Here is a 23,254-nt window from a genome sequence, read left to right as displayed (position 1 = left end):
ATAAAGCTGTCGTCTGCGTATATGAAATGCATTGCACGCTGTCAGTGGAGGAAATCGCTTTTAATTAAAAGTTATGTATAATATGCATAAGACTTAGATCCGCGCAGTAGTAAATTAGATAACGAAGCAGAGCTTAAGAAAAACGTTCTTCCACGACGCAAAAACCTAATTCACGAAAACCAAGAGCGCGTGAATCGACGCGTAATTGAGGAGATAAACAAAGATAAGAGAATAAAGGATCTAAGGTGTTGAAACGATACAGAGTTTGTTATTCATTCTTACAACACTGAAGACTCTCCTGCACTCGTCGTCACTGAAGACTTTCAAGAAATGCTTATTTTTATTCAGCAATAGCTTACAATTTTGCAGTATAATCATTTGCTTATTAGAAAACAATCAAGGATACTGGAGTAAATCTAAAAAACAAATTGCATTCAGCTTTGAGTTCAAAATTACAGTTTATTGTTGTTTTTGTATGGACTAGTATAGTATTACCATATACACATTCAATAGCTCGCTTACTTGTTAACCGTAACTTATAATACATTCACAAACATTGATAAAGATAGTCATGATATTTTTTTCCTCGTAGCCTGCTTTGTGGTTGTGTCCTTTTTTTAATTATTCCATCTGCTGTATTATGCGTGTATCTCTGAGAATGTGTCATGACTTCGAAGCTACCAGCACAAGCTCTAGTTTTTTTTTATGTATAAGTTTATGTATATATATAATTATTTCTCCGCGCCCATTACTCGCATATCGCACAAGTGGGCAAACTCGCATTTTTCTTTCTATCCCGCATTCGGTACCTATAGATCATCAGTACACACGATTACAGCTTATCAATTTCCGCCGTTCAATTTAGCGTGGTTACGGTTACGTTATGCATGTGTTCTCTTTAAGAAACTTGTGCACCTGTATGCCATGTGTCGTATGCAATTAAAGTCGATGCAAAAAGCTCGTCTTTTTTTCTATGGCCCTTGTATGTTTACCGCTTGTTATAACATTTATTATCGTTAACTCGCAAAAAGCACTATATTGAACGATTTTTCAGTTTACACAGTCTCAGATTTTCTTTGTCTATCTTTCTTTTTTCGCAATAATTCGTCTCTCACAACGCAGTCGAAGCTTCCCTCCTTTTTACACACTTATACATCGGTCCGTATTCTCGGCGCTCGCTACTACTTTTTTAATTTACTAAACTTACTATAGGGAGTGTAGATAATTAGCTACGAGAAAACAACGAATGGTCCTCGAAAAAAGCGCGCGAATTCACCAAGATGCTTGTATTTGTATTTAATATGCTTAGCCTAGAAACGTAAAAAACCGAGTGTCGCGGGTGAGTGTGTTTGGATGAAAAAGCGAATATCTTTCTTTAAATGCGCGCTTCGAGAAAGTGATACGCGGGAATAATTGCGCGGTTTTCGCGAGGACGAACGAATTAAGGGAAACAATTGTTACATATTCACAGGCTGGCGATTATAAATTGTACATACGATCAACGTAGAAAAAGAACCTATAACGACGTACGGAACGCTGTCTTATCTGGAACTGTTGGTAAATTTTACTCGAAGATGATTCTATACTGATCTAACGAATCGTTTATGCAAAAGTATCTTTGTTTATAACAGTCCCAGTAACGCCGACGTCGAACCTACATTAACGTAATCGCGTATAAAAAAATGCCCGTTCGAGCCACGTGTAGTATATTCCGGTCAACGAAATCTTGGGCCTACCAAATTCACAATCAAACTCTTTAACATTAATGGGTCTACGCAAACCGATATTAAGGACACAGTATCTTTCTTCTTTTCGAGGAACATTTGTCAATATTTTCAGACTGGTATTCAAGAAACGAATGAAAAACGTTTTTCGCGAATCGCTAGGCTGATGATATCGCTTGGTTCCTAGAAGTTACAGAAAGCGACAGTTACAACAAAACGTTTTTTAATGAAATAACGATGTACGCCGATCGGTGTTTTCGCAGCAGCCGCACTTGCTGTAACGTCGTTGATTTCCGGAGATGAAGTCAGTCGGAGTGTGTCGCGTGAGTATTCTGAGTTAATCGGCCGTCTCCCTCGTTGACTCTTACAGCGTTTAATGACTAGATTTAAGACTTGTGCCACTCCCGAGACTGTACATCTTGTTTGATCCCATTGTAACGCCTATCGCGGCGCCCTATTGTTGGCGAGGAACGGGAAGTCCTCCACGCCAAAGTTCACCGGCTTTAAACGTATACATGCATCGGAGATGAGGACCTGAACTGCTTTTTGAAGCTCGAGTGCACTTCGCTGAATTGCGACGAGAGAAAAGTGTAACAAATCGATAGCAGTTTTGTTTTAGTTTTTTTTGCAAATAAATGCAAAATTGTTATTCAGATCCATATCCCTTGCCCAGTTTCGTTTGACTTGAATTTCGTGCACTGAAAATTATACTCGTCTAAGCTTTCCTTTTTCTTTGTATATATTCTTTGTATATATACATACTCGGTATACTGCAGAAGTCATTGTAAGAAAGCTCTCGGTAGCAGTTTTACAGATCTTAGAAAAATGTTTTCGAACCTTCAGAAAACGACTTCGGTACGCATGATACAGAAATTTTCACTTTTCCGTTCCTTCCCGCAAAATTCAAAATAGTGTAATCGAACAAATCAATCGCTGTTTCAGATGATTGTCTCGTAAAAATAGTCAACAGTCACAAAAGTTTTTTCTTCATCGATGCATAGTGACTGGCGCAAACACAGAACATTAAAGCTTTTCTTACGGGTAATAACGCTAGGATACTTGGGCGCCAAGGACTTCCCGTTGGGCGCACATTACATCTGGCGTTTTTCTTCTCCCTTCGCCACTTCTTTAATCTAATACTTGCTTTATTCCTTTCGCCCTCACTTCCTCCCTCTTATCCTGCTCTTTCTCTTACATTATTTAGCATTTATCCTTTTTATTTAATTTTTGGTATTTCTCGATATTTAAAGCGGAATAGCTCAAGAGTCGAAAAGTCGTCAGCAAAAATAGATAAAACTTGGATATTACACCTCGTTAAAACGATACACAGGAGAGTGGCGGCGGCTCCTAAGCGATGGCTCATCGAGTATTCGATTTTGTTTTTATTTTTAGTTTTCTTATATTTCTCTCCTTGCTCTCTAATTTTCTACGCTTGCGCGACTCTTTTGCCCTTCGCGGCGTCTCTCCGAGACGAAGCCTTTGTAACGATATACATTTTGAAGGTAGACCGTGCTGTGAAGACCGACGCCACGCACATATCGTCGGAATCTACACAGTGTACAGTTACTGCGTACAAATATTAGTTGCCCTCATAAGGGCATCTTAGCGGTACGAGCTATAACATATCTAATTATTTCTCAATACTTGACAGTTATGACATACAATCGAATTTTTCAACTTTTGATCTGCTGACCAATAGCGCACTTTTCACATCCCAAAGATCCCAATCTTTATAGTAAATTAGAATGAGTAAAAATAAACAGAAACAAAGCATTGTAACAATTAATGGTCGCACATCTCGCCGACCTTCACAGCTCGTTCACGCAAATCTTTGTTGTCCTCTTTTTTTCTCTAGATATACAGTCGGATTTCAACGTGCAATAATAATGACAATCGCGACGAGTCTTGCGCGTCAATATATTTATATATTTATATATTAATATTAGTACAAATCAATAAGAGAAGTTCGGGCAATCGCGTATCCCAAGCGACGCTTAATCAGTATATACTTCTTTTTTTCATCTTAATACTATTATTTATTTATTCCCCCAATTGTCTTCTCTGCAGGAGAAAGAATTTATTTGTTTCTTTAGATAAGGGATACTCGAACGATAAGGAATACACTTCAAGGATGACAAACAGGGTCTCCGATACGAAAGGTGCGGAGGTGACTAAACCCTGTCCCTCCTCTACTCGACACGCTTACCGTCGAGCGTTATACGTGTCTTATTTTCTCGTTTCTCTCGTATCATTTAAATCTTTAATGTACGTTTATAATAATATACAGTTCCAGCCCCGCTCAAATTAATATTCGGGAGCTTTGTGCTATTTATAATCATGTGCATGTTTTTTTATCCTCTTTCATTTTACGTGATTTGTTTTTTTTTCTTTCGCACGCTACATCGTACTTGTAAACATCATCCGTCATCTCTTTCCTGGGTTCGTCTATGCGTGATTTGTGTGCGCGCGCGCATGACCGACGACGGTGGCATTATTTCGCAGATTATTTTGGGTTGATTCATTAATTTGTTTTTTTTTTCAATTTTCTATGAATCTCGTTTCTTCGTTTAATACGTGTATATGTGTGCAGCATCTTTGAGATGCCTGTTGTGCTTTATATGAGGAGCATTCCTCTCGCAAGATTCAAAACTGTCGAGAATGTTAAAGCTCGCTCGGTCGCAAAGCCAATCACTGCCCTCGTCAGTACGAATTCTGTGTTTCTTTTTTAAATCAATATTCAGGCACCAAGACGAACGAAGGCAGCACCGGTTTGGCCAAACGATTTCGCGCCAGAAGCTCGCAAAAACTCTTCAGTTTAACTTTAACGGCTTGAAGCAAGCGAAATTCAGTGCACACATGAAGTTTATTTTTGTTTGAGTCTTATTACGATAAAAAATGCTAAGCTGCCCGTTCCGATGCCGCGCTCGCTCGCGAAGCAGCGCGAGAGGAAATGCACCCAGATGAATCATAAAAAAAACGTTCTACACCCGGTGCCCTGTCGGAAGTGAGACGCGTGCGAAAGAATTCCAGTTGACAGACCGATTCACACATACTCATGATAATTATAATATTGCCTAGTCATAGGTTATTCAGGGTGTGGTGATCGTATCGCAAGAGCTATTAACGTTTACGTATTATCGTTACTTTACGCTCTTTTGCGCTTGTCTATAGTGTACTCCTCGCTCGTGCACTCGACGATGCTGCTGGTGGGTGGCGGATGTATTGTCTGTTCACTGCCAGTAAAACGGCCAGGTTTTTACTGAACGCGCTTCTTTCTCGCTTCCTCTTATTTATATGTACACCGGTGACTCCTGGCCCGTTAACAGCCTAAACATCGACGTGGGCATCGTCTTCATTAGGATCTGCACAGAAAATAACATGTTTAACAACTTCAATTATACAGAAATTAAACCTTAACTCTACACGATATTCATAAAACTCACCTCGCCAACGGATGTAGCGAGTAGATTGACGATCTTCTCGTGGGGCACGGCGACGACGCTCTGATTATTGATCTCAATGATTCGGTGTCCGACCCGGACGCCGCCCCTCTCGGCAATACCACCGCGTAGCAGGCTACAGATAACGCCGTTCTGCACACTGAAGCCTAGTTGATACTTGGTGTCGGGCCTCTTGATCTTGACCTCGACAACCGGGGCACAAGGAACCACCGTCAGCTTCACGACCGTCTGGTTCTTCGAGTTTTTGATATAGGTCTGGCAGGTGGACAAAGGAAGACCTACCAACGACACGCCGTTTATTGCGATTATCTGGTCACCGATGTTGAGTTGACCACAGCGCGCAGCTGCACCTGCTGGTGCTAGATTGGCTATAACTACTGTCGGCAGCATCGAACCCCAGCCAGATTCTACGATAACTACGCCCAGGATTTCGCCCTTGGCTTTTGGTACTACCACCTGAAAAAAATTATATCGTTATTGTAAATTAGTATAGACTCTTGATTTTGTTCATTAAACCGATGAAACGTCGTAAAACTACAAACCTCCTTCTGCATTTCCTTCTTAGCGAACATCTGCAGTTCATCTCCGAAGATCTCCTGTGAGTTGAGAACCTCCTGATAATCCATTTCCTTTACGAAACTGTGATCTTCAATACCATTAGCCTTGAGGAACTCCATGTAAGCCACCTGGAAGGCCTGCCCAATACTCTGCGCGATGAACTGCGCCTCCTCGCTCTCGAACACGTGACAGATCATCTTAGGAGTCCTATTCTTCGGAGCCTCGTCCATTTCGTGAGGCACGAATCTTCGCCGCGCCATCAGCACGACCAAATCACCTATGTCTGCGATGTAGGATATCGTTCTCAGCGCGTGGTCCATCATAATCTCCTTCAGGTCGGTATTCAACACCATGATCTTCTCTGTCGAGATGAACAGGTCCACTTCTGTACTGGGTTGTGACTCGCCGTCTGGTGCCTATATGATTTAGGATTTTTTTTTAGATTGTTCGAGCATGATGCTAGGATACAGGTTTATACTGGCGTTGCTGGACAAAGAGGCTTCTCAAGGGGAAAGACAGCAATACGTTATAGTTGTGCGTTCACAAGACAGTGCTGAGAGACAGACACTTGTCGGTATGATCATGAATTATTGCAATACACTGTGCTTTGGCAGATTTCATTGACTTGTGCGGTCACGAAGTCACATATAATTGTACAGTGAGATAATGTTTGCTGCCGTATCCCCTTGAAAAGCATCAATGGAAGCTTTATAAAAAAAAAAGAACTTACCAGAGCCTACACGCGAAAGCAGCATGGAAAAGATGAAAAATGCAATTGGTTAATATTAGCGATGCAGAGTTTATTTATTCATCCTTAAAGTTAGATGTTAATATGTTAGGTTGGAAGTAGGCAATATGTAGCGATTGGCGCACTGGCTGTATAATAACAACAACGTAATTATTCAAGGATTATTCTGCTGCGGACGGGGAGGAATGTCTGGATTGAGAGAAGAATCTGGAAGAATGAGTGTAATGTAGTTTAGATATAGAGAAGAGAGAAAGAAATACTCTGCTCTTTGTTAATAGTATAGTGATCGAGAGCTATACACCTCGATATGAATCGCGCAAAAGCCGTATATAAACACACAACTCAAACAAATCATACAGCAAACCCAAAACGCAGCTATAACTATTAGAGAAGATCACACGGCACGTCCATGACAAACAACAAAAAAATCAATAAAACTGAGGAAATCATATATAGATTCGTACTTTGGTCGATGTAGAATAGTGAGAAGACGCTGTCGGCGATCTGGAAACTTGTTTCAGGGTCGTTAGTTTAGTGTTCGGTCAAAGTTCGAAACGATGCCGACGATTTATGAACGCATCATGAGAATTAATTATTTGGGAGATGCGTTTTCTTTTACATCTGATTGAATGTAACACATGCACAGTCTAGTGAATCAGTATACTGTTGAAAGTTGATTTGTCAAGAATGATTGCGATTCGACTAAGATGTGATAACTATACAATGATTTGATTACTCAATGAGTATCTACAATTTAATTACAATTGTTCAATAAAATGCTCACAAGTTTAATCATACTCGCCTTAAAGGAATTAATGTACTCCAAATCTATCTAACCTTCCTACAATTTCTAGACTAGGAAAACTATCACCACAGAGTAGTAGTCCTCCGTTTTATCTCACAGAAAAAAAAAACAGGTCTCATAAGAAATGGGATGTAAGTATATGTTTAGGGTATCAGGTCGAAGTGTGCACTCTCCGGTGTCGTATGGTTGTGTGCATAGTTGTTCTGTGTATCGACAAAAGTGGGCAGTGGCACCTTGATCTTGGTGACGGCCTCCTCAACCATATGTTTCTTGAGTCTTTTACGGCGCTTACGTCCGTTCTCTTCTTCGACCTCAACCGAACCAAGAAACTGGAGTCTGAAGACCGTTGGGTCAGCTGAGGCAAGACCCTGTTGTTGTTGTGGCTTGGGTCTAGGTTGAACAGCGACCTGAGCTTCGCCAGCCATCAATTCCTCGCTAGAGTCGCATTCCTCTTCCTCATCCTGGGACGTCAGGCTACTGTTGCATCTGGCGGCTACGTATGCGGCGCTGGTGACGTTATTACGAGAAGACGACGAGGACGATTGGTCTTGTGTCTGTGGCAGTGGTACTTGTTGCGGAGGTGGCGGGGCCGGTACTTGTTGTGGTACTTGCTGCGGTGATTGCTGGATGTCGAGGGGGGAGCTCGGGCCATCCTGGGGCTTTAACAGCACCGGGCGATTCACAAGACAGAAACAGAGAGATACCACTGACTAGTGATGCAGCTACGCACGTTTCGGCGACTCGGGTGGTACAGAGAGAGAGAGAGAGAGAGAGAGAGAGAGAGAGAGAGAGAGAGATACATATTGAGACATTGACGGTAAGTCTAGGTAAACACGACTTGGTAATTTCTTGATTCGGGCTTGTAACTACGGAATGCTTTGAATTTTGTCCAAGTGATGTTATTTGCATATTGTTATATTTCATAAATCTGTAGTGGAAGCATTCAGTAGTTGAAGAGCTTCTGAGCTACTGAGACACAGGGGAGACTTTCGAGAGAAGATGCACACGCAGAGAATGAGATTTACCGAACATTCGTCAATGACACAGATATAAATATACAATATACGGTATGCGGCAAAGCAACAATCGATTCAAGTTCAATGCACATAGCCACGAGAGAAAGAAATATAATATAGAATACACACTACGATCACGGATAACATTAGAGGATTGTCCATCTACGTTATAATCTACGATAATAATATATCGGACACTGGAATGATTACGACAAACGAGCTTGGAATTTTGGAGAGACAACAACAATCAATACCAGATGATCGGTACAACAAAGGTGTTTAAAGATACAACAGAGATAGATTACAAAGTATACGATATTTGATATAATAAATTTTAAAGAATCAAAGAGTGCTTACTATAAGCTTCCTACGGTATCAATTATCGGAAATTCCGACAGACGTTATTTTTTTGTTCATGCTGTACGCTTACATTGTCACAATATAACTACGAAGGAGGATACAAATGAAGGCTCGACGTTTTATTGATGTTTACTACACGACCTCAAAAGACAGACATACAGATCTATAGATATACGGAGCAATACAGAGATACTAAATATAATGAATATGAATATGTAATATAGTATAATATAATACATGTTTAATTCAACTATATACTGAACGAAATATTTGTCTCGAGGGGATCGTCAAAGATTTACAGCCGAAAAAAGCCTCTCGACGCGATAAGAGGTTCTCATGATCCGCTGCGATCGATGGTTACGAAGACGCAGTCGATATCAGAAAGAGAGTTTATAAAGAGTATAGGTAATAAAGTGCGGCTGCGGAGCCTCGTATTCTGTCGTACAGAGTTTGCTCGTTACATACTTTGTGCGCCGGAAGACTTTAGTATGATACTGTGAGAGTAAACGCAATTAAGTGCAAGGGACCTACACACATCGTACGCACATACATACACACACACACACACACTATAAAGTCGCTTTCTGGTGGGTTCTCGAGTGTTATACAAAGGCGCTGCTTCTCGTCATTAATCGATGCATCTTTTCGTGAAGCTCGGATTAGTGCAGCGCATGTCTCAACGGTTAATTTCGGGCTTCTTTTGGCTGCGTTCTTTAATTGTTCTCGCTATAGTTTTTAGTGTAATACGTCATTATCATCTACCTGAAAGTGTGTTTGTGGAAAAACAAAAACGAATACAAGTCTACGAATAGTGTGATGAATGATGTTGAATTTTTAAAATTATAATTTGTAAGTTGAATGAGTAGACAGTCTAGAGTATTTTGAAATCCACCACAAGGCATTTAATCTAATCTTAAAATAGTATATAGCAAACTACGATAAGAGACAGCAAGAAGTATGCGAGATTCAAGTAGTTAGGGTTCGCAGGCAGTCAGACATAAGATGTTTCAGAGATAGAGAGACAGATAGGGGAAAAGTGTTAAGGTACGTGTAGTAAACATCAATAAAACCTCGAGATCTTTCAAATAATAGTGTAAACGAATAAATGAAGTGTAGAACGATAAGAGATAGCAATTTTCAAGAGAAAAATAATAAAAATGAAATTTTACAACAGTTATTAATCGCGACGAAAAACAAACAAACAAAAAAAACAAAAATAATCAAAGACAGTATAAAGTATACAACGAAAAGACAGAAAAAAAGACATAAGATATATAATCTTGTTCATAAATAGGAATAAGTGTGACAGGTATAATAGAAGGTCGGTGAAGTGTCGTGAGGGTGAGAAAGTATAATCGTGAGAGGATCAGAGAGAAAGAAGTAGAAAAGAAAAAGGGCTTGGAGTCAAGTGGAGTGACGAGCGGGTAAAGGCGTCGCTACATTAATATAACATTCAGGCCTTCAATTATTATCATAATATTATTGCACGAGCTGGCCATAATTATTAATGTTCCATTACTCTATTTTTTTTAGTTCTTACTGATACATTCGAAATTGTAAGCTTGCGCCGATCGAACGACCAAGTCGGCGATTTTACATCGTTTAAATAAATGCAAAACATAATGACTCGAGCTATTCTATTCTCGTCGACGTGGTCGATCGTAGTCGGCGCTGATATATTCGAATTGTTATAAATGACATTAGGATTCTATGTACGAGCTATAGGAGAGGAACGAGTCGTTCGAACTACGTCTATGCCATACAATAAAAACGCAGCAGCAAATCGAAACAAAAATACTCGTCGCGCTCACGTCAGTGACGCTAATGAATCGTCTTTAACGCATGCCCGCGAGAATTGCGTAACCCGAGCATCGGTTTTTCCTCTTGTTTTGATCGATTATTTCACAATTAAATCGGAAAAATCCGCCAGGGAGAAAGTGATTTTCTCGTGAATTGGAAAAACTTGCTAGTCGCCATAATTAAAATCGTTAGAGCGTGCGCGTGACTTTCGAAACGTTCTGACCTTGTCGTACATTAACTATCCATTCCCGTGCGGTACATATTTGTAATTGTAAATATAGAGTGCAGCGAGGAAAAATCATGACTAATTCGATGACCGATCAGGGCTGATTTAATTAATCTCGCATTGCATCGGACGCTTGTAACATCGGAGAAACAAACGCGTACACATGCAATATTCATTTAACTACACTCGAAACGCAGTTCACCGATAACTATTTATCTAGTACAAAACCGAGTATAATTAACTCATTATATGCAAGAAACTCGTTCCTCCGCACATAGCCCGACCCGACCAATCTCCACGCAAAATAGAGCATCTAATAATAATTAAAAATAAAAGTAGGAAGAAACAACCCACTTTAAGTAGAATAAGCATGAATCTACCTTTATCCTGGAGACAGCCTCCTCAGCCTGGCACATCCTCGTAGACTTGGTGGGCTGACCCTCGCAGGCAAGTTGCGTCGAGCCGAGGTATCTCGCCCGGAAGAGCACACCTTCTATGAGCACTGATGGGTCGTCCAGTAGCGCTGAAATCGTCATAGACACATGCCACTTGCTGTTGTTGTTGTTGTTGTTATTATTATTACTCGCAGACAACTCGCCGAACACAGAGAGGTACTCGGATGAGCAGTGCAACGCGCGCATATTCGACGACATCTCACTGGACACCTTAGCCGGAGTATTTCGAATTATCAGAAGGACGTCGTCCTCTGCGTCCAGGTCAGTTCGCGGAGACATTTTTGCGCGAGTTTTAATTCACAAAAGAACTATTCACAAGGTTTGATTGTTTTATTAATTAGAATCATGTCGATGGATCGATTGTTTTTCACATCGCGATAAACAGACGCGCGTCGCTCCTTACATATTCACATAAAGCATACAGATTGAGTGAGAGATTCTTATCTGGAGCGAACGATAACGACGGAGTACATCGCGGAAAGGAGCGTCGAATTCGAGGCGCTTGTTTCGACTGACGGAGCCTCGCGAGAGTTTCCCGCGCTTCATCTTCGACTCGAAGTTGTATATCTTATCGATGCTGCAGATTACACAATGCGTAGGTACGGGCGTAACTCGCTTAGGTAGGAGTCTACTCCAGCCGAGGTGTCCACTGATACGTGAGATGTTGGACTGTATCAGTCTTTCTGTTTCTTAGTTTTTATATGTCGGCCTTCTCGATGCGAAGAAGGAAGGGATCGCGGTATGCATTGCCTTCACTTGTGCTTGAAGCTGCATTTTTAGAAGTCAGTTCGCTGAACAATCGTGAAGAAATAACTTGTTTGAGTAATTGCTGCTCCATGCATAGCCAAGTAAGTGACTCGAGTATGTACAAATCATTCAAACGTTTTCCTATATTTGAGCTCGTATTCGATTCATTAAGTGATTGGTTTATTCATCTGCGCAAATACCAATTCTGACATTGCAACATTATCAATTCTTTTCCACTGTTTCAATCAACATACTTCAAGCACGTAGTGAATAAAACGGAGCATCATGCTTTCCTCTTAAAATCGATCATAAACCTCGTGGAGGCGGAAAGAAATCTAATTACACTCTATCCAGCTTTAATCGCTCTCGAGATTACGGTCAAATAAACATCAAAGATCTCATTTCGCATTACGTACCATATCACCAGATTCGGTCGTCGTTGTCGGAGTAAGAAGGTAGACAAAGACAGAGACAGAGATATCACGAGTCACCAGAGATACATAGCAGTAGTAGTAGTAGTGGTTCCCCCAAGAGATCGGCAGCAGTCGACGGCACAGGTTAGTTGGAAAATTAGAAGGTGGAGGGAGAACAGACGGAATCGGCAAAAAATTAATGTCTGATTAGTCAAGTGAGCGCGTAGTACGCGCAAGAGGTATCAGAAGGTGACAACCGGTTGTAGCTAGATCGACGCTTTTCATCATTCGCCTGAGTTTTATTGCAAATGCACGTAGGTATCGAGTGAAACGGAGTCACCTTGGCCGGTCATAGCTCCTTGGATATCGAGCGATTTCTCGTATATGAGGTTAGGAGATTTTGGCAAAGGTGACTTCGCTGTTGTCGAACTTGGCAAGGAAGGCAATGCTCTAGATCACTATTAATTATGAGTGCTAGAATTTTGAGAAAATATTCGAGTAATTATTTGAAAATAAAGTGCATTGCTTCCTCGCATTTGGATGCAGTTAATGTTTGCCAAAACCAACGTTAGTTATTCATTCTCTTTAGTAAGTTTTACAATACTACGTCATTATAGGGAACAACAATTCACATCTGCGTCAATTAAAGATACTTGTTTGATTAATCGACGGTCCTCACCTTCCTTGTTTCTACTCTTCTTCTTTCCTTCCTTGTCCTGAAAGCAAAAAACGGCAGGATTAGCACGAGAAGTATGCAAGAAGCGCGCGTTGCAACCCGTTATTATTCAGCTATATGTGTATGCACATATCGATCCATGCAGCGTACAACATCAAGATATACATATGTTTGAGAGAAAAAAATAATAGGAACGACGACGATATATTGTGGAGAAACACGTGATATATATGAATCGTGGCTGGAAATTGTCTTTTCAGCTGTTCGCAGAAGCTTCTCGTCGATGAAGGAAAAAATGAACGATAAATCGTATTGATACGTATAAATCAGTTGCTTAAAAAAAAACGTTGAAAGAGGTTAACAATGGTTTAGAGGAAAGGCAGCCAATAATAATATGAGTTTGAGTACATAAAAAAAATAAATAAACGTGCACCGCTAGATTATCAAGATGAATGCTTTGCTCACTATAAAGGATTATTATTGAAATCGCACTTGAGATTACGCAGATAACGACTGAAAGTCAGACGGCACATTCATCTTATCGCTAAGCACTAATAGCAAATATCTAAGTGTTGAGTGTTAATATTTTTACGAAAATTCGGTTCTTTTTAAATAGAATGTACGTAGGTTCATTGTTAAGCTTAAAACTAAAAATAAGCTGTAAGCTATAAAATTTCGGCTCCTTCTTTACGTTTTTTTACAATATAAATGCACATTACGCATGTTTTTTTTTTAATTTCAGAAAAGAAGCGCCTTCTAAAATTCAAAACAATAACAGCAAAATAAAATACACAGCAGCGGCTATAATACAGCAACTCGTCGAGCTCAGCGTGTGTCGATGTAGTAGTATACAGTGTAGACGCGGTGTGCGGGCGAGGGGTGCACCTTTTTCACCTTACTGACGGGCTCCTTGAGGCTTCGCGGGGACGAGGGGGAATTTTTGGCGATTGGCGAGGTCGTCGCCTGAGCCTTGTCCAGCGGACTACCAGCGCCTACACCTGGCTGCTGCTGTTGTTGCTCCGGGCTGGTGACTTCGGACAATGCGGTGCCGGTAGCCGGGGAATTTGAGGATACCTGCTGCTGCTGCACCGGCTGCGTCGGTTCGGCCGTGAGGGGTTCGATGACCAGGGAGAGGCTTGTAGGAGGCTTGGCCGGTGTGGCCGGCTTCACAGAGACGCTCGACACCACCGAAGTCTTGTTGTTATTGTTGTTGTTGGCCGTCGCGGAGCTGGAGGTGCCGCTTGGCAGCAGCGTCCGCGTCTTTGGCTTACGCCAGCCCTGAAGGTGTCAGATACAGAAACAGAGAACAGAGAGGGAGGGACGTGCTATCCGGGGTATACGCTTGTATTTACAGTATTACATACGGGCGCGAGTGTTTGGTGTGTAGGAATTGAATTGAGAATTTGGATCGTTATACTCGTGCAAACTCTCCACTCTTTGATTCTACATCGTTAGTACAATCATTAGTATAGGATCGAAACGGCAAAACATACGGCTCAAATATGTGCACACCTATTAGTGAGATACTGGTAATCTGGCGGATAAGTGAGCTTGGCTAGCTTTCCATTGATAATATTACGATCGTATGGGGATAATATTAAAAACATATCATTGACGTTAAGATTAACACTTAAAAATTTGTGGCTATCTGTTCCTCGGCTATAGAACAACGGTGTTCTCCAATGTGCTGTACACACTCGCTCTACAACAGTGTGTGTCGTCGTTATCTCCGTTACAAGGTAAAATCTTCGCCGCGATTATCGTAGTGTAACACAGCTCCTCTGTAAAGTGTCGAAAATCTCACCTTATCGTCGTAGAAGCCCTGGTCATCAGTTCTTTGCTGGCCGAGCAGTCGGTCGGTCTCGAGGTCGGTGTCCGCTTCCTCCTCGTCAGCCGCTTCTTCAGCCTCGAGATCCGCGTCGTCTGGTTTGCGTCGCACGACTTCTGAGTCCTCGCTGTTGCTTTCCGTGCAGATTCTCCGCCTGCCGTCCAACAGACTAGATTTTAGTTAGACGCACTTATTATTAGTCGGCCAATTGTTATGGTAAGCTTGATTTTCAATAAGAGAACGTATTTGTTGACGGCAACGTCCTCGAACATTTGCAAATGTACCTGGGTATCCAAATGGGACTGACGCTAGGCTCGGGCGGTTCCTCGCTTGGCGATTTGACAGGCAGAGTTTTCGTTCGCTGCAATGCCATCCTGATGTCCTTAATGGCTGCCTCGACCTCGCCACCCTGCTCTTGCCGGCTTTGAGGTGCCGGTGGAGGTGGCGTACCCAGCGGGTCCAGGCCATCCAGCTGTAGCTCGCTTGTCGTATCGTACGAATTCTCCTTCTTCGTGATGAACAGCTCCGGAGATGCTACAACAGCGGAAGATAGCGATGCACTTAAAAATTATTTTAGGAAATTTGGCGAATCAATAAGGCAGCGATATGATAGAAGGAAACGGAGAATTCAGATATGATTTACGAGGCGAAAGAGACGAACCTGTCTGCAGCCTGAGGCTAACGTCTTTTGCATTGTCGTTGGTGTCGGTGCTAAGCATATCGTTTCGCGTCCTCTGGATGATTTCCTTTTCGATCTCGTTGATCTGACGTTTCATCAGCATAACTGTAGGATTGTTGTTGTCGGTGTCACTTGCGTGGCCGCTCGATAAGCCGTCCTCCAGTACTGGCATGCTTGTGTATATCCTAAGAGAGTCGCTGTTGTTGCCAAGATCACCAACCGAACCGAGAAGACCGCTGGCCGGCAGCAGCTCGTTGTCCATCATCATGAGAGACATCTCGCTGTCGAGGTCACCGCAGTTGCTATCACACTCGGTCGTCTCAGGACTGAGAGTGAAGTTGCGCGAATGGCCGACCTGTAGACCGACCTCAGTCTCGCCGAGATCTTCGCTACTACCAGTGCCAACTGACAGATCCAAGAAGTTGTTTTCGTGCTCGGTCTGTGACGACAGAAGTTCCGATTTGTGCTTTTTCGGTGACTCGTGTACCATCACTACTTCTTCCGTCGTTTGGGGCACGCTAGCTAGACGCTGGCCCACGTACGCGCTGCCTCCTTGTCGACGCAGTTCATAATCAAGATCCTGTGGAAGAGTTAAGTATATCAAGTAGTATATTAAATTTCTTGAAACTAAATACCTATTTGAAATTGTCAGAAGTATCACCATACCTGAAAGGGAAAAGTCTCGCTAGGATCCTTCTCCTCAGCGGGTGGCGGACACTTGAAGAACTCTTCAAGCACCTTTCTCGTCTCGGAGAACTCGTAGAGATAGTCAAAAGTACTTCCACCAAGAGATTCGAGACTACTGAGATTATCGCCCGGCAAGGTAAACGGCTTTAGAGGACTATCGGCGCTGCTAACGGCTCCGGCCCTGTCTGTAACACCAGCATTCGTCCGTCTATGTTGCTCTTCGTCATCATCATCATCCTCATCTTCGTCATCCTCGTCCTCATCCTCTTCAGCGAGTCGGCGTATCGGCGACGACGAAAGATTCACTGAAGAGATAGGTGCCATTGATGAGTTCAGTGTTATCGTCGTTGGTGGTGTTGTCGTTGACGTAACTCCATAGCAACTGTTATTGCCTGACATAGGCGAGGAAGCCGTCGTTGTCGTCGCCGCTGTTGTCGTCACACCAATATTCGCCAGCGCATCGTCCAAATGCGCGAGGACGCTCGACTCTATCACAGCATTGCTCTCTACTAGTATCTCGCTGCAGTTCTCATCCTTCTAGGGACAAATTATTTATAATTTTAGCATCAACCGCTTTTACTTAATTCATTCATTACATAGTTCATAGATAAAAAAAGTAACTTGCCTCCTTTTGACTGGGCGTCGTGGGCAGAACTCGTTGTGGGAAGCCCGGTCTTGGCGCTACGTAAACTGACGATGGCGAGGACAAGAGGCTGGGCAGCCGCACGTTTTCGCGGACGCCGTAACGCCGCGGGCTGCCCGAGTATTGTGCGATCGGCAGCTCGCCGATAACTCGAGCCGCCGACGAGCCTTTGTGATTCATCTCCGCCGACGGGAAGTCAGCCTCGCAGTCGCTCGCCGGCGTTATTACCTATAGTTTTTTATTTTAGATATAGCATCGTGATTAGTACGTCACTACTTTATTTTAGCAACAATTCGAGAGAGCGAGAGTATGCAGTGTGTAGTTTATTAACACGACGCTCGTTAAGTGTCGCGCGAAGTGATTAGGTAGAAAGTAGATTACAGCGAGGGTGAAAATTTAAACGCGGTCGACCCGGATTTTCTCAAAATTACATCAGTTTCAGAATTGATGAGCCCCGGCTAATCGAATGAAGCTCCCAAATATCGCATCACGCGCACTCAACCAACTTAAAAATTGTATTGAAATTGAGGAGTTAATCAAACTAAATTAACATTTTCTCTCTCTCTGTTTCTCTTCAAATCGAATACAAAACATGAAGCTTTAATCACCTTGAAAAAGTCGGAAGAATTGCGGTGATACGTAGTAGTTGGACTAGGACTGCTGCAAATGCTAGAACTGAGGGGCTCAGGCGGTGTTCTACCCTGCTGTTGATGATGATGTGACTGCAGGAGTAGGTCATCGTCAGCTATAGCCGAGGCACCGTGGGACTGCTGTTGCGACGTCGTCGCGTTGCTAGAGGGCCCAAGATCGAGCCTGAGGTTCTGCCAGTTGTCGTCTATGTCGTCGAAGACGACGACCTCACCGTCGCTTACCAGAGCCATGTTACGCCCAGACGTCGCGTTGTGATTCGATGACTGATAGCCCTGATAGGTAAAGATTCATTAGTTTTGAAGTGTAAGCGATTACTATTTTACGTTTTGATTGTATTTGATTAATTCTAATTACCAAAGAGTCTATGCAGTTCTTGGGCAGTCCATACTCAAGGTCTGTAATGCTCTTGGGCCCGGCCACATTGTGCTCCACATTGTTGCTGTTCAATATCGAATCATAATTGATGAGGCGGTTGCTGCGATTGCTTTTGGGTGAGTTGTAGTCCAGAATTGACTTGCTGGTGTTTCTACGCACAGAGTGCACTTCACTGGAGAATACAGTTTCAGTTACCTCTCTGTGCAATCGCTGTCTCCTTGTCTCTCCAGCCCTGTTGAACAAACAGGTTTGTATCTTACTGAATTCTAGAGATATCCATCTCGGGCAAAGATTGACCCTCCCTTTGTGAATAGCCTATGAATCATCATTTATTGAAACTCATCGAGTGTTTATTTACTCACCGACTTCTCAACTCCCAAACACTCTGTCTGTTAGGAGATTTGTTATTTTTCTTCAATGACAACTTGTTATCCGACTGACTGTCATCATTGGTAAGTGAGTTAGAGGCAGCGAGGAACCGTGGTTTGCGAGCTGCCACTTTGCCTCGGCTCTGTGAAAAAACTTCCCGGCCGCCAGCTATCTCTATGATTCTGAAACACAGACAACAACACAGCTATATAAGCACCAGTGGCTCCAAACAAATACAGCCTTGATCTAACGTTTCATTGAAAAAAAAATATTCCACCAGCCTATGCAAAAGCTTCCAAGTGCAGTCCAATCAGATGATCTCAATTGAGCTCATGACTGCTGTCAAGTCAGCAGCTCAGAGTAATTGCATTATCCGTCGCGCGCAAGCGAGAGAGAAGGAAAAAGAAAAGGATTCCAAGCATCTGACATCACTGTCAGTCATAACATTCAGCTGCACCTATTTGCCTCTCTCGCGTATACACAGATGTTCTTCGCGTTGTTCGCTTGGCAAATTCTAACCTCAAAACTGAGGGTAAACAGAGAGAGAGAGAGAGAGAGAGAGAGAGAGAGAGAGAGAGAGAGAGAGAGAGAGAGAGAGAGAGGGAACACCTGCTGAGAGGGCCGAAGGTTCGAGGAGCAGAAGAAAAAAAAGAAGGGCTCTCCCGCGAGCTAACCTGGGGCGGCGGGAACATATGCGCGTCTCAGCTCTCCTCCGACCTCCGAAAGAGGAACTACTCCAGAATTGGTTTGTCTACATATAAGAGAATCAAAAACTACGAGTGTGTTGGAAATACTACGTCAAAAATAAAGTTACATCCGTGAGTGCATACACCTTGAAAAAAATGTATTTTTAACGCTCTGAATCTGTCACACACACACACACGCACGCACACACACACGCATACACACACACACACACACACACACACACACACACACACACACACACATATATATATATATATATATATATATATATATATATATATATATATATATATATATATATATATATATATATATATATATATATATATATATGTGTGTGTGTGTGTGTGTGTGTGTGTGTGTGTGTGTGTGCGTGTGACTGTGTGTATATGTGTGTGTGTGTACAAAAAGGTGCTTGTTCAGTCGACCGTCAGATGGCGCCTGGCCCGCTTTTTACATTCAGGCGTGTATCAGGTATCGTTTTACCTCTTCCATATCCATATTCCATACTTTCACCGCACCGCAAAGTATCTCATGTCAAAGACATCAAAAGGAGGGGACGATTGTTTATTCGGAATCGACGAGAGAAGTCGTCCCACTCGAGCGTGCATATAACCTCAAAAGATCGTTAACCTCTATAAAAGCCGCTCTCAGCTCTCTCTCTCTCTCTCTCTCTCTCTCTCTCTCTCTCTCTCTCTCTCTCTCTCTCTCTAACATGGAGTAGATTGCACTGGTGTAGCGTCCGCTTATACATTCGCAAACGTCGCGAAGCTACACTAGTTTAATCGCGGAAGAGTAGAGAGAGAGAGAGGGCCGTAAGTGAAACGAGTCAATATTTGGAATTACGCGAGGCAAACACACTCGGTTGAGAAAGAGGACGAGCTTGTAATGAATTTCTACGACGATTATACGACGGGATGATTCTCAGCCGAGATTTCGTGTTGGCTATTTTAATTTAGACGTTATTCCGGTGATGGAATTTGACTTGTAAAAAGGGATTTTCATTGTATGTAAAAACACTTTCCATTATGTTGGTAAAATGAACTCGTAATTCTTATCATTTACTCGGAAATAAGTAAATCCAAACGTGAATTTAACAGTTACAAGGAGTGTATCGATTTTAGTTTTCTAATCCATCAGATTCTATTTTTCAGCAAAACGTGCCAACATCGATTCGTTCAAATCCCACGAATACACGCCGCAGTTCAATTCTCCGCAAACAGCGCGGCATATTAATAGAAATCCACTCCAGGTGTATATAGGTAAATCCAAACGACAACAACTCCTCGCCGTGTATATCTGCCAGCGATGCCCATTGTTTTCCAATTTAAGCATTCACCTCTCGATCCACACACACACACACACGCACACGCACACACAACTCCCCTTCGATTATAACCTATACAGCAAAACCTCGCCAGCACCGACAACAAAACCCGCTGGGCCTTCGCGTAAATCAGCGTCTCCCAAACAAAAGTCTCTCTCCCTCGCATTGGAAGAAAAAAAAATAAGTCGCACGATTTCTAAGCTGCAGCGAGCAACAAACAAAGAGAAAAGCGTTATACATCCGAGACTCGATAGAATTCCCGACGGCGAATTCAGGTCGCGCCGCAATTTCATTGAAGGCTCCGACGAGCGACCTGTACAATGTACCTTAACGTCGAGTCGGAAGTTGCCAGTTCCTTCTCTCCCTCTCGTTCTGTATTATATGCAGGTGCACGTCTATATACCTCTGTATTACGTGCATATGGCTGAAGGTGTATAAGGAGATAGGCGAACAGCGTCGTCGTCATAGAGATAAGACCCGGATGCTGCTGCGACCTTTTCCGGGGAATCCCCGGGTTTATAGCGACTGTGTGTGCACTGGGATTGGGGTTGAGTTGAGAGGACGCGACCCGAGGAATTGAAAAAAAATGTCAGGCAAGCGTGTGCACGCGCTGTTTGACGCTCTGCACGGAGGCCTTTGCGCCTGAGAAGATTAATGTTATCCCCGATATATGCACGGCGTACAAATTTTTTGTCCGTATAGAATGAGAGAGAAAAATACACGCGCTTGGAAAAGTTGTAACATAACGACGAGGCTGTATGATGAAGGCTCAAAGAGTACTGCTGTGTGCCTCGAGGATAAACAATGCGGGGCAAAGTGAGAGAGCGTGTGTCAATTTCCTAAAGAGCATTCGGAGAACTCGCGCGAGAAGCAGTCGATAACTCGATTTTTCGATAAACGCCTCGCGCTCGAGTGCCTCTATTCATTAATCAATCGATTCGCCAGCCAACTTGGCCAATTTTCATCTGGTACAGCGCGTCAACCAATACAACGGCGTGTATTCAGCGACAGGTTTCTCTCTCGCTGTAGCTACGTTCCTTTTTTCCTTTGTTTGTTAATTTCGACGCGTGTACAGTTTTGATTTTTCGACGACAGTTCGTTCACCTTCGATATTTTTTGCTACGAATCGCGTTGTTTCTCTTTGTTACGCCATGTATACGAGTATCGCGACGGAAAAATACTGTCCTCGTTTTTTGCTCTCCCTCTCTCTTTCTCTCTATAGCGCGCTGAAAGCATTAATTTCGTTAAGCCAACTGACACGATACACGGAACATTTTAACGATCGCTTTGTGAAAAAAAAGATACGTGTACGAGCAGCATGTTATACAATGCGCGTTGATGCAAATCTGTTATTTTGAAAACAAAATCTAAACTCCATGCACGAGATATTGCGAAACTTTTCCGTGGCTAGCCTATTACAGAAATATCTCGCGGAACGAAGATACGAACGAATGGTTTATTGGCTATTTTGTTTAACCCAGAACGCGGACGCCCACGCGTAAACATGTATCGAGTGATATTTCATCGTTGAACTTGGCTAAAGTAATTTCAACGTTATATGTGTGTTATACAGATATGTGCTGTATCCTCGCTACGCCCAGCTGTTGTGCAGGCAACTTTGCCTTTATAAAAATGAAACATCGCTCTTATTTTACACTTTTGTATGCGAGCCTATAACTAGCATTGTTGTGGAAATAGGCCGTGTCCCATTAACATAGGCTCGATACATCCTCCCTGTATTTCCCACGTATCTGTGCCGTCGTGATTCACCCTCTACCGACACTATTGAAACAAAAAAGAACAATCGTAACTGCTATTTTTTCAACTTATGATCAAAATAGAAGTAAGACCAGATATTTCACAGCAGTTGAAAGAAGTGTCGTCCCTGACAAAAGTCACTTTGTCTAGGAGCTTGAGAAAAGAATAGGATGCACAAGAGCGTGGAAGAATATCGATGCCGCACATAGAGGGGACACAGCGCAAAGCAAAAAGGTTCTCGGCCAACGCGCGGGTTATGCGCCTTTACAAAAACCCAGTAGGAAAAGAGAGCCAAGAGTGAGTGTCTATTCAAAATACAGTTAACTCGTTCGACCTGAGACACACTGCAGTGTACAGAAAAGATCGGCGGCTGCCACTGGCCCTCGAGGAAAAGTGAGCGAGCAGCAAGCCGGAGAAAGAAAGTCTAGAGTGCGCAATTGTGTGCGTCTTTGATCCGTCTCTCGAGTCCCGAGATGAATGAACGAGGCCGTCATTTTTTAACGGGCTTTCAGATCGTTATATTGAAGAATGGCTTTTCTTTTCTCTTAGCGCAACTGTACAACTCGACTAAGCTCTTCAAGGCAAAATCTTTTTTCTTCCGTCGGTAAAACAGAATTGCGTGGCCCCCTATAATCTCACCTAGAATCGCGCAGCTTGTAGCTGCGGTCACCCTTGGCGGAGGTGAGTATGTAGACAGGGCTCTCCTCGGTGCCGCTGTCGTCCTGCTGAGACTGGGCCTGCTGGTCGCTACCGTAGTGTCCGGGGACGTCTTCGCTGCGACCCGATGCCGACGACGAGCTCGACGACGAGTGCTGCTGCTGCTTGACGTGGCTTGTCGAACCGGCTCCATCGGCACACGCGTTACCCGAGTCAGGGAAGCTCGCCTGCCGGCGAGACATCGAGCTCGACTTTTTCCTTCCATTGGTTCGCTTTCTACTACTGCACCTGCAAGCAGAGACAAATTTAATTTATTTTAGGTTAAGTGACCTTCGGTCGGTAAAGCAGAACCAGTATACAGCCCCTTAAACTCATTATACCAGACGCTCGATAAAAATGGTTAAAGCTTTTTGAAGACTCTCGAAAATTAGTTTATTACGGAAGGTAATTGAACCATCCGCGATGAATGTGGCCGAAGTTCCGCGTCGCGTAATTTGGTTAATAGCTCGTACATTTTATATAAACGGCGCCGTGCACGCGTCAGAGAACTGAATTGGAAATATTAATTAAGCATGCGATATTT

General features: G+C 42.9%; 1 protein-coding gene across 12 annotated transcripts in view; it reads right to left on the bottom strand.

The window, feature by feature from the left end:
• Positions 1-439: 439 nt before the first annotated feature.
• The window catches only part of LOC100121891 (serine-rich adhesin for platelets), a 42,757-nt gene continuing 19,942 nt past the window's right edge, over positions 440-23,254 (bottom strand). The window contains exons 3-19 of one of the 12 annotated variants that reach the window (XM_031921911.2): positions 22,654-22,959; positions 18,215-18,403; positions 17,832-18,084; positions 17,435-17,749; positions 16,809-17,054; positions 16,163-16,720; positions 15,479-16,076; positions 15,102-15,351; positions 14,794-14,986; positions 13,875-14,267; positions 12,993-13,029; positions 11,079-11,221; positions 7,530-7,955; positions 6,474-6,479; positions 5,728-6,159; positions 5,168-5,641; positions 440-5,086 (exon numbers count right to left, since the gene is read on the bottom strand). In XM_031921911.2, the coding sequence (XP_031777771.1) occupies positions 5,015-5,086; positions 5,168-5,641; positions 5,728-6,159; positions 6,474-6,479; positions 7,530-7,955; positions 11,079-11,221; positions 12,993-13,029; positions 13,875-14,267; positions 14,794-14,986; positions 15,102-15,351; positions 15,479-16,076; positions 16,163-16,720; positions 16,809-17,054; positions 17,435-17,749; positions 17,832-18,084; positions 18,215-18,403; positions 22,654-22,959 (4,891 nt within the window). In that variant the 3' untranslated portion in view covers positions 440-5,014. The remainder of the gene's footprint in view (positions 5,087-5,167; positions 5,642-5,727; positions 6,160-6,473; positions 6,480-7,529; positions 7,956-11,078; positions 11,222-12,992; positions 13,030-13,874; positions 14,268-14,793; positions 14,987-15,101; positions 15,352-15,478; positions 16,077-16,162; positions 16,721-16,808; positions 17,055-17,434; positions 17,750-17,831; positions 18,085-18,214; positions 18,404-22,653; positions 22,960-23,254) is intronic. The other 11 variants (XM_031921915.2, XM_031921913.2, XM_031921916.2 and 8 more) reach the window with 11 other exon arrangements.

Source organism: Nasonia vitripennis, chromosome 1 (genome assembly GCF_009193385.2).
Source record: "Nasonia vitripennis strain AsymCx chromosome 1, Nvit_psr_1.1, whole genome shotgun sequence".
Taxonomy (NCBI): Eukaryota; Metazoa; Arthropoda; class Insecta; order Hymenoptera; family Pteromalidae; genus Nasonia; species Nasonia vitripennis.
The sequence above is the reverse complement of the archived record's forward strand: the minus strand, read 5'-3'. Positions and strand labels throughout refer to the sequence as shown.